We start from the raw sequence: 12,034 nt of genomic DNA on the forward strand, positions 1-12,034 counted from the left end.
CTTTGTAGCTCCCATGTAAAAGAGCAGGGTTGATTTTGGCGTTTTATTCAATGCTTCTGAGGCCTTCAGTGTTTTTTTTCTGTGATTTTTGGTGAAGTTGTGCATGGTTAATCCAGTGAATGTTCTGAAAATTAATCAAATATTATCAACATTACCTTCCATTTCTTTTTCTTTTTCAGGGACACAGTCAAATAATCACAGTTGAATAATTGTATTTATTTATTGTATATTGTATTACATTCGTTCATTCATACATTTAGAGTTGTGGAGATAATTAGCAATACATTATTAGCAATTTAAATCTTCCAGTGCATAACTGGAGATACATTACAGGTCAGTTCTTATGGACATTGTAAGCTCTTTTCAGTGCTGCCATAACATTTAATAGTAAATAAGTGAACAAGGTTAGTGGAAATTTAGAGACGTTGGTAATGTGGTGGCCTTTGGACAGTCGCCCTATCAGCGTTTTTGGCAGAGGGCAGAAGTCTCTTCATGGGTGTGACGTGTCCTTAACACACAGATTGCCAAACATGAAGTGTATTGCAGAGTCAGTAGAAAGCACAGTGTATTCATGAAATGTGTGAGGTCTCACAGGAAGGTGACAGCTAGTCTGCACTGTATTGTGCTTACTTCCGTTTTCTTGGTCAGAATTAACATGGTCGTGTTAGGCCTGTGAATGTGTGTTGGCTTTGTTCAAACCAATGCTTAATATTGTTAATCCACCGACATCCTCATAACCCATGTATATACAGGACATTATTAATTTGGTGTCACACAAAAACTGGATAATCCATATAATCCCAGTACTCATGTAATACCCCAGTGATTTGAGCTGGATCTCATTTTGTGCTGTGAGGAAAGCAGGTCAGACTGAACGCGTTAGATGCTGGTTGGTGTTGTCTAGAACAGTGCTGGCGTTGCACAACTCTGCTGATTTTAGTTAATTCACTTGATACCGTTACACTTTGTTATATCAAGAAAATCTTAACATTAACTTAAAGAAATGGGGTGTCCACATATATGGTAAAGTTTGGTAGGAAAACTAGGAGCCCCAGCCCCTGTCAAATAAGATGCTTTGGATCTTAATGACCCCATAGAAGAGAGGAGGACATGACCAATATGAACATTTCATGGACGGCAGATTTTAAGGAGCTAAAAATAGCTGGTATAATTTCGTACTTGTTAAGCAGTTGGTTTGTAGACATTAGTTGGTAACGCCACTGCTTTCTACACAGCTGACTAGAGCTTAGTTTCCAACTGGGGAACAAACCAACGCTATGCCGTATGTTCAACCAGAAAAATTTAAATGTATTCTTTTCATACTATTTTATAATTGAAAATTTGGGCAGGAAGAGTAATCTTTGTTCTTGTTCCTTGCCACTTCTATGCTTACTGTGTCTTGCTCTCTCTCTCTTTCTCTGCACCTCTGTCCCTCTTTGTTTCATCCTCATTCGTTCTTCTTGACATCTCGTCTTCACACACACACTCACTTAGGCAAGCCTCCAGAATTTACAGGCAGTAGGAGAGAGCTTAGCTCGTTCATCCCGTCTGTGTTTAAGAGAGTAAGCGTTTTTTCAGCTTGGTTCACAGTTGGGAGCATTTCCCTACTGTTATTTATTTATTTATTTATTTATTACTGTACTGTGCTGTGCTAGGCTCTTTTTTATGTAGTTTAACAATGAGATGCCCATGAAGTACCATGTTGAGTAAATACAGTACGGATAAATAAGAAATAAGTCGTATTAAAAAATAGCATTTTGAGACTCTCAAATGCCACTGTCACAGTCAGGTCTGTGGGTTTCTCATTTTCCATCTTTCATGGAAGCCGCTGAAAATGATCAAAACATGCGTCTGGTAAATCCTAGGAGAACAGAGTGGGCAGATCTTATGCTATGCACTGCAACACACTCAATCCACCGTGCTTTTTTCTGAAGTTGTTTAATAAATTGCCTTTTAAAAGTGCAGAGAACCTCCTGCAATTGGCTTTTAACTTACTCACTCACGGTTAGGAATTGCACCACAATTTTCACATAGATTTAGGGACTTTTCCACAATGGTGATATTGTGTTTATCTGAGCCACACAGGCCTTTGTAATATGTCATTATAACTAATTGTAATGTAGAATATGGAAATATTGGATTGAATCTTGAACAAAAATTGGAAATGGACTACAGCACTGATGCTACACATTCTGCATCCTCTGTACAGTTGCTACACATGTACATAGCCATATATTGGATAATTGCGTTTTTTTTTTTGCCTAATTGCAATTGCATAATACACAATTGAAACTCGGCATTAGTTGCTCACAGCAGTTGCCAAAATAAACAAACATTACTCATCAGTGCCCTCTGACCAGCTTCATGATATGTGCTCGCAGTGTGAGAGAGAATAGTATTTAACAATGTGACAGAGTTCAAGGCAAGAGTGAGAGGATTTAGTCACGCAGTTTCCTTGATAATAAGGTGTGAGGTATTAGCTTGTGATGTATTACTTCCGTTTATTGGCTTTAGTGAGGAACGTTAAGAAGCTTCAGGCACCAACTTGAGCTATCACTTGTGAAGATATGTGCGTGTGTTCCTGCTGCAAGGGTCGTAATTTGGGTTTTATTTATGATCAGGTCATCTGCGTATTTGCACGATTCCTTGGGTGCCTTTTTCTTTGTTTCTACAAAAGGGCAAACCACAAACCATGCCTAAATTATACGCTCTATCTTAAAGATTGAATAATGCAAAGTAATGGTAATGGACATGATGATGATGGTTTATGATGACCTCAAGATTTGCATCAGTTTTGTTTTGGCAGAGGACATCGGACCTTGTTCATTTTGGGTTGTGGTTTACCATGTGACTTTTTTCTAGTTTTTTTTTTAAAATCATTATATTGCTCACGTGTAATAGCAGGTGCATTCACACACAACCCTGTCAGACCCAGCTGTTTAACTGAAAAGAGGCTCTGTAGGTACCACAAAAGTCCTAGGTACCACATTGTCCCACTTGTGTACGGTAGGCACATGCTGTTCTTACACATCAACGTATAGATTTGCAAAGACAAAAACTGGCAAGTCAACACAAATTTGTTTGCTATGCTATGACACTGTGTGAAGGGGGTGGAGCCAGCTTTGCTCTGACTTTTGTAGATTTGTCAGAAGTGACACGGGTAGTAGGTATTTATGAAATGTTGTGTATCAGCTTTTTCATTATCAAGAGAAAAACCGTGATTGCAGGAGTCGAAAATAAATGTGGAAGCCATCTTGCGTCTGAGCCTCTAAGGTTGCTTGAGGTCAAATCATAAACGGTGAGTTGTTGCCCACACGAGAAATGGCAGAAATCTAAAGCTATATCTCGAATATTCAGAAAGTGGAAAGGGACATTGTATGATATTTGCAATGTAAAAGACCCCAAGAGAGACCAAGTTTGAATGAGCGGGATGGAGGGGGGACAGAGAAGGGAATTTGTTGGAACCTGTCCAAGTGGGTGAAAGTTCATGTGGGTGTGTGTGAGGGAGAGAAAAAAGGGAGCAGCGCTACACTGCGTGGCTGCAGTCTACCCCCTGCATGTGCGCTAGGTGAAGAATTTGCAGTAGTGAACTATCACTCACTTCCTGCTGCATTTTCTACATTTGGACAGGGAAGATACGGAAGAGCAAAGGATTTTTGGGAGCCAAGGAGTGTCTTGTTAAGTGATTGAACATTTTAATGCTGTGTCCGTTCAAGCTGAAGCAGAGGTTTTATGACTGCAGCTGCTGAAGCATGCTGCTGCTTCAACTGGGTAAAATAGGCATTGATATATCTATACTTACATGCACTTTCTGTACAAACTGTTCACTGCTGAACTAGAAGATACAGACTGCAAGACTGAACATGCTTGCTCTTTCTCTGTCTGTTTCTCTCTTCCAGGTCTGTGGTGTTGAGTGAGGGGCCGTGTAAAAGAGGACTGTAAAACAGAAGAACCCACCGTGGTAAGTAGTTCCTGTGTCTTAAACTGGTGTCCGTTTAAAATATATTAACTTCAAATGTCTCTGGTACTGTTAGCTTCTTTAAAAGTCCACATTTTATAATATGCCACACAGGCATGGCAGCGTTTGCTAATGGTTAGCTTTTCTTTGCAGGGAGATTGTGATTGTGTTTCTTTTATGTATATTTGAGATAAAAAAAACAAACAAACAGTTTGCCTCTTACTTTTCTAGGAAAGCATCTGGACTTGGTATGTTTGTTTAGATGTGGAGTTAAGATATGAATGACTGTTTATGCTTTACATTTACATGGAGGACTATAAATGTGTGGTTGGTTCTACAAAAAAAACACCCACACATTACAGTTTTGTCAATGACATTTTATGGAATAAACAAAAGTGAATTAAATGATGAATAATTAATTAAATAGTATTCTGCATGGATATTTGAGTACCACTTTTAATTTGATAATCACACTTTAAAAATTAGCCTCTTTCTCAGGATTATCATTTTTTTCTTGATTGTAGAGCTCTGTTCATCTTTTTACACTCAAAACGATTTTTAAAAATAGTTCTACCACCCGTTGTCACATCACTGAACAGTGTAGCACCCCGCAGGTCACATCAGCTGACAGGTAACTGCTAGCGAGCACAATGGGTGGTTATGAGGGGAGAGGCCAGGGCCAGAGCCAGCCAGAGATTTAGGTTAACTGTGCTGTCTAGGACTCCTGGCTTTGGATTGCAGAGGTATTGCCTGGATTCAAACCTGCACTCTCCAACTGACCCAAGCCAATGGACCCCTGCGTCACTTGGGTGCCCCTCATGACATTTCTTAAAATCTGTGAAATTGCATGAAGTTCCACCACACGATTACTCTCATGTTTACAACGATCTCATACTGTTGATTTCAAATTTGGGAATTGTGTAGTACATACTCTCCATTTCTCCGTCTGGTCCTAGGTGTGCGTGCATGCGTGTTTGAGGTGAGGGCTCTTTCGTCATGGATGTTTTGGCCTGGCTGAAGAGCCAGTTCATCCTGCAGCTCCTCATCGGCTTCGTCTTTGTGGTCAGTGGCCTCATCATTAACTTTATTCAGCTGTGCAGCTGTGTGATCTGGCCGTTCAACAAGCAGCTCTACCGCAAGATCAACACACGCCTGTCCTATTCGCTATGGAGCCGTGAGTAGTACTGTGCACCATGTAAAAGGTTCATTGAATGCTTCATCGGCATTAGCCTTACAGTTACTTATAGAACACGCATTCTGGGAAACCAGTATTTACAGGGTACCTACAACGATCAATATATAATTCAGTGCATCACATATTTATCTTATTAAACATATTTCCAATTTAGCCATACACATTGTATTTTCACCGAATATAAATACAAAGCAAGAGAAAGTGTCTCATTCTGATCCATAAAACAAATGATGTGCAATGAAATGGAATATTGCAGTAGAGAAGAACAGGGGTTGGGCAATGAAACTGAAACACCTGTCATTTTAGTGGGGGGAGGTTTCATGGCTAAATTGGAGCAGACTTGTGCCCAATCTTCATTAACTGCACATTGCACCAGTAAGACCATGTGCATCCAATGGTTCAAACATTGTATCCTGAAGGCGGTGCCGTGTATCAGGACGACAATGCACCAATACAAACAGCAAGACTGGTGAAAGATTGGTTTGATGAACATGAAAGTGAAGTTGAACATCTCCCATGGCCTGCACAGTCACCAGATCTAAATATTATTGTATACAATACACTGTATTCAACCGGTAATCTACAGCCTTCCTCAGAGGTTCTGTAGCAAAAGTAACAAAGGTTACCATAGTGACGGAGTGCATCCCCTGTTATCTTCTCTGTGACAGCTCTACCTGCCTCTAACTTCTTCCAGGTCTTTCTGGTGCTCTTTTCTCTAGTCTGCTCTTAGGGGTCCATTCTGACTCACTTTCTGATTGCATGGTCAGACACCTTTGTGACCAGGTGATGGCTGGGTGATGTACCACCTAGCTGTGGATAATGGACCCAGTGCCATTTATAGAACCATTTGAGGAGCCATGAAATCAGTCAGTAACCAGGTTTGCTGTTGAGTTATCTGGTCGGTAAGGTCTTGAAATAGACCTTTGCCTCTACCGATGATTCTTGTGTGACAGCTTGATCACAACTAGTTTTGTTTCCTTGCATTCAGGGGTGGGTTACCCTTTATCAACATGCACTAACCCAGTTTATTCTAACTGGCATAGGAGGGAGAACTAATCCATGGAATCAGTATGTTTCCTTACTGTGTTCATTACCTTTTTTTACTGTGTTAATCTACTTTATGGATCGGTATGGTGCATTTTATTTTGCTGTAGTTGTTTTGAGTTTAAACCAGTGTGTGGTCTAAATTTTATGTGAAGAACTACATGGTAAATATATGTCATGAATATACTGAAAGTGGAATATTTCACCTATTAATATTCAAGTGGCAATAACAACCATAGTTCAACATTATTATTATTTTGTAGGTGAAAATGTAGGTGATTTTGGTTCATAAAATATGCAAATATATTAAGGAAAATGTACTGTACAGGCCCAAATATATCTCAAATAGACTTGCTTCCGTGGTGTCTGACATGTTATGACACTTTGTCATCTGTAAAGATGGGACATAAGTACATGACATAAGAACATTAGCTGCTATCTTTATACTTTTATCTCCTTTATAGGGAACTGTCAGAAACTGCTTCAGTATGTCTGAGTTCAATTAGCAATTAGCAAAAACACCAATGCTTTACATTGTCACTTGTCTCTATAGAAAAAATAATGAAGGTTCTGAAATTGAGGAGCAGGAAAGACCTGAAAAAAACCTGATAGATCCAGAAACATAGATTGGGTTGAATTGAAAGGCCATTACACAATAATTGTCCGTAAGTGTAGTAATACAAGGCGGAATGGGTGTGCATTTATTATTAAGAAATGTACTAAGGCCAGGGTTAAAAAGCAAAATGGATCAGGGAAAACACTAATTAAGACTCAAACTGTTATTGATCCCACCCCCCATCTCTCTTGTATGTTTTTCTCCTTTCTTAGAGCTGGTGATGCTTTTAGAGTGGTGGTCAGGGACAGAATGCATGCTCTACACTGACCAGGCCACGGTGGATATGTTTGGCAAAGAGCACGTCATCATTATCCTCAACCACAACTATGAAATTGATTTCCTGTGCGGGTGGACCATGTGTGAGAGATACGGCGTGTTGGGGGTCAGTATGATGAGTGTGTGTTTTACCTAAGAGTGCTAACAATGCTCATACCTAATGGAATCTTTTAGGGACTAGTTAGTCAAAGAGATTTTCTTTATTGTTTTTACTTTTTCAAATAAATTAGCCTAGCAGAGAAGAATAATTATGCCTAAGCGTCTGATCAGAAAGGAACATTTTTCTTGTTTGTTTTTCCTTATAGAAGTTCAGTAAATTGCATTGTATCAACTTTATATATTCTAACAATTCCAATGTTGACATGCCCACATTTGCCTGTGCAGTAAGCTTTGCCTTCACAAGGTGTTAAATTAGTTTAGAAATTATACACTTGGTTTGTTCCCACCCTAATTATTCTCAGTTTCCAACTACTTTAACCCAAAGCGATTATTATTATACTTTGGATATATTTGACAGGGCTAGGTTAAGTGTTTTTTTTTTTTTTTTAATTTGTGTACATAATTGCTTTTCTAGTTCAGTAGTTGGGGGACTGCAGAGGGAATCACACATTTCGTAGCATACCAGTGATGAACTTGTTTCCCCACCTTGCACTGTAAAAACATTTGAGCATCTCATACACACCCTGAAATAGCATCATATGGCTAGTCATAAAGGTCTGATCGCTCCAGATACCAATGACCCAGCCAGTGCAATTCACATTCACAGTGTATTGAGTTGAACTGAGACACATCCAGAGTTCTTAATAAATAAATTTACCGAAATGTGTTTGGTGGTGGTTCCATTTGGTTAATCTGTTGTTGTAAACCATTGTTTAAATCGTCATTTTTACTTTCTCTCCCCCTCTCCCCCTCTCTCCCAGAGCTCCAAGGTGTTGGCGAAGCGTGAACTGCTGAAAGTGCCTCTGATTGGCTGGACCTGGTATTTTCTGGAGATCGTATTCTGTAAGAGAAAATGGGAAGAGGACCGGGACACCGTATTTAAAGGGCTCGGCCAACTCAGAGACTACCCTGAGTATATGTGGGTGAGTGTGTTAAGTGATTCCACTAACCAATCGGTCAAATTGGTGATGTCAGAATAGAGTAAATACTTGGGGTGAAACGTGCTAACCACTAAGCCACCATGCCGCCCAACATTGATAGGCAGCAACATTTATGTAAACTTTATGTAAAAGTTTATGTAAACTTTCTATTTTATTGACATTTTTGTCTCAAAATATAAATATCTATAAGGAAACCAAGGTTTTGTGAAAGTTTATTCAAGTTTCATTTCACAAATCAACCTTTGCCCTTGTGCCCAGCACAGCAGTGCCAGGATGCCATGAAACGATATGGCACTCCCACTTCTGTAGAATTGCGTAACTGTGTGAATGTTCTCAAATTGTGAGGGTGACTTTCCATTGGACGAATCAGACATTCTCATGGGCACACTTTACTTAACACATCACACCTTTCAAGTGACCATTAGTTGTTACTTAGCAACTGGTAGTCAGTAGAGCAATGTAGGTATGGGTGGAAAAAATGTGTTATCAGATATAATTACAGTTATTAACCAGTCTGTGTGACCAGAAATAAAAAAAAATGCACATCATAAGTGTTAGTGTTTGTTCCTTTCCAGTCCAATCCCTCTTTATACCACATTCTATGACTGCTTAATAAGGTCTTAATAGTTTGTCTGGCATTATGAGATTCTGAGTGTTACATATTGTATACTGTGTTAGCAGTCTTTTTTTATGCCTTTAAATATTTTATAACATATTTGTACTTTGTAAAGCCCACCCATATCAGTTTCTGTTGTAGCTTTGAGGTCACATCTGATGACATGTGGCTGGTAGAAGTTTCCACTGCATGAGCAGAGACGAAGGATTACAGTGATACTAAATTACACTGATCTATGCTTCAGTCAGAGAGACTACATAAAAAAAAAATACTTTGACAACCAGTTTCATTTACACAATTTCCTCCTTACTTCAAATATGTAGTGATTCAGTCCGGACATGTTTAACTTATTCAAATTGTCTTGGATGTTTTAAAATACGTAAAATGTGTATTTTAAAATGTATAAAAAAAAAAAACAAAGCAGAACACACATCAGTCCATTTTTGTAGGCAACAGCGTGTCATATAATGACAAAAACCACCAAAGTCTTATTTGAGCTTGCTTAAGAAATTTATTTAAGCAAGTGTGTGATGATTCAGGGGTGCGGGTTGCAGAAAGCTAATTGTGTACATGTGCTCAACTACATTACCCTTGTCCACAAACACCATCATTACAAAATCTCAAATTATCTTTTACATTTCACACTGGGAAAATTGTGATAATTTTATGGCTATGTACTTTAAAATGTGTACATGTATGTTGTGTGTGTTCTTGCAGTTTCTGCTATACTGTGAAGGGACACGGTTCACTGAGAAGAAGCACCAGATCAGTATGCAGGTGGCTGAGAGCAAAGGCCTACCTAAGCTCAAATACCACCTATTACCACGCACCAAGGGCTTCACCACCACAATGCAATGCCTCAAGGGAACAGGTACGATCTCACACACGCATCACTGAACACTGCTGCAGTCCCTGAAAGTGGAAGCCAGCACACATGCACTCTCTATATTAGTTGCTCGGCCGGATGTGTTAAACTTTGGTGCCAGTCTAAGACACTGCTAAAATTGTTCCTGAAAAGGCTTATATTTTAGGAATGGCAAATGCATTTGTCTTTCCCGTACATATAACTAATCTCCAGAGAAATATTATTTAATTACAGTTGTGCCAAAAGAAGTGTTTCACAAATTGCTTATTAATCTTCATCTACTTTTCCACTTAATCCAATTAAGAGTCATGGTGGCAATATCACAGGCAAAGAAGCCCAAGTATCTGTGTCCCTAGCTACTCTTCCTGAACAATCCCCATGTGTGCCCATGCCAACTGGAAGATAATATTCCTCCAGTGGGTCCTATAGGTCTACTTTAGGGCCTTGTCCCTGTTGGTAATTCCTAGTATACCTCCAATGAGAGGCGTCTGATGGGCATCTTAATAAGGTTCCTGGACTATCTCAAATGGCTTCCCTCCATGCAAAGGAGCTGTCGATATATTTTGAGCTCCTCTTGGATTGCAGAACTCCTCTCTGAAAGAGAGCGAACTCCTGAAAACACATTTCAGCCTGTTGAATCTTCAGTCTTGTTCTTTAAGTCATTACCGAATGTTCAATAACTACAGGTGGAATCCTAGATTGATTGGTAAATTGAGAGTTTTGCTTTATAGCTGGTCCTTCTTCACCACAACTCTCTGGTGTTGTTAATGCATTACTGCAGCCACTGGACCTACGCTATTGCCCATCTCACAATCCCTCTTCCCATCTCCATGAACAAGACCCCAAGATACCTACACTCTTCCACTTGTCGAAGGTTCTCCCCCTTACCTGGAGGGACAGTGCAGGTCTCAGACATGGAGTTTCTGATCTAATGCTCGCTCCTACACTGATTCAAACCGATCTTATGCTTGCTGGAAGACTCTGTTTGAAGAGACTCAATCCCCTGCCTGAGGCCGTCCCTCCTTTCCTTGCTATTCTGCCTATGAATATTATAATCTTCTTATACTTGTTCTTCTTTCTTCTTTATTGTTCTTCCTCTTTCTTCCATTTCGGGGTCGAGGTGGCAACAGGGAGAGTAAAGAAACTTTTATCTCCCCTGCAAATTCCACCAGCTACTTTTGGGGGATCTTCAAGCATTCCTAGGCCAGCTGGGAGATACAATCCCTTTAGTGTGTCTTAGGTCTGTCTTGGGACCTCCTCCCAGTTGGTTGTACCTGGTAAACCTCCAGCAGGAGGCATCCAGGGGGCATCCTTATTAGATGCCCAAACATCTTTTGCTGGCTTCTCTCAGTCCAAAGGAGCAGTGGTTCTACATTGAGCTCCTTACCCTCCCACAGACAGTATGCCCAGCAACCCCACAGATAAAACTGTAGCCAAATTTTGGCCGCAATCTTGTCCTCTGTGTGATTAACCAAATCTCACAACCACAGGTTTGGGTGGGTACATAGATCAGAAGGCATTGTGAGAGCAGTTGCACGTAACCTAAGATCAATCTCACTATCCTTCTTCCCATCACAAAAACCCAATATACTTGACATCCTTAAATTTGTGTAGGTTCTTACCCCCTACCAAGAGGAAGCGTGCCACCTTTTTAACAGGAGATAACCACGACTTTAGGTTTGGAGATGCTTATCCACATACCTTTCTTTCGTCTAGGACTGATTGAGGGGAACATCTTGTCTGATGTGAACCTGATCGGTGGTATGTTAGTGGACGGTGTTAAGTCACTGGGTTTGTCCATAATATACACCATGTTCAATGTAAGGTTGCTCTTAAATGTACTTGGTACCAGAGCACCTTCGGCCAAAGGTCAAATGATCACCTTTGCGGTCATGTCTTTTGAATCAAAGCCATATATTTTGAATGCTCAGGTAATAAAAAGAACTCTGAGCTGACAACTGATCACCATCTGGTCATGAGTTGGATCTCATGGCAGGGAAAACTGCCTCACGTATAGTCAGGGTTTGCTGGGAAATACTGGCAGAGGTCTTTGTCCAGAAATATTTCATCACTTTATACACATTCTGGAGGAGGTAGGTGCATGGAGTCTGAATGGATCCAGTTCAAAACCTCTAATGTGGAAGCGGCTGCGTATAGCTTTGCCAAATGGTGGTGATGCCTATTACGGGGGCAACCCTAGAAGCCGCTGGTGGATAACAGTGGTGAGGGAAGCCAACAAATGGAAGAAGGAGGCTTTTTAACTTGCCTGGCTTGGGGGCCTCTTGATTTAAGGGATGGTTAGTGGCAGGCCAAAAAACTGCAGCTTTGGCAGTTTGGAGAGGCCATGGAGAATGACTTCCAGAC

General features: G+C 40.3%; 1 protein-coding gene across 2 annotated transcripts in view; it reads left to right on the plus strand.

Moving 5' to 3' along the window:
- agpat3 (1-acylglycerol-3-phosphate O-acyltransferase 3) overlaps nt 1-12,034 on the plus strand; it is a 28,963-nt gene that overhangs the window by 10,113 nt on the left and 6,816 nt on the right. For both annotated transcript variants that reach the window (XM_066661133.1, XM_066661132.1), the window contains 5 exons: nt 3,900-3,961; nt 4,915-5,132; nt 7,026-7,195; nt 8,010-8,171; nt 9,523-9,676. In XM_066661133.1, coding sequence (XP_066517230.1) covers nt 4,955-5,132; nt 7,026-7,195; nt 8,010-8,171; nt 9,523-9,676 — 664 coding nt within the window. In that variant the 5' untranslated portion in view covers nt 3,900-3,961; nt 4,915-4,954. The remainder of the gene's footprint in view (nt 1-3,899; nt 3,962-4,914; nt 5,133-7,025; nt 7,196-8,009; nt 8,172-9,522; nt 9,677-12,034) is intronic.

This window comes from Hoplias malabaricus, chromosome 2, assembly GCF_029633855.1.
Source record: "Hoplias malabaricus isolate fHopMal1 chromosome 2, fHopMal1.hap1, whole genome shotgun sequence".
Lineage (NCBI taxonomy): Eukaryota > Metazoa > Chordata > Actinopteri > Characiformes > Erythrinidae > Hoplias > Hoplias malabaricus.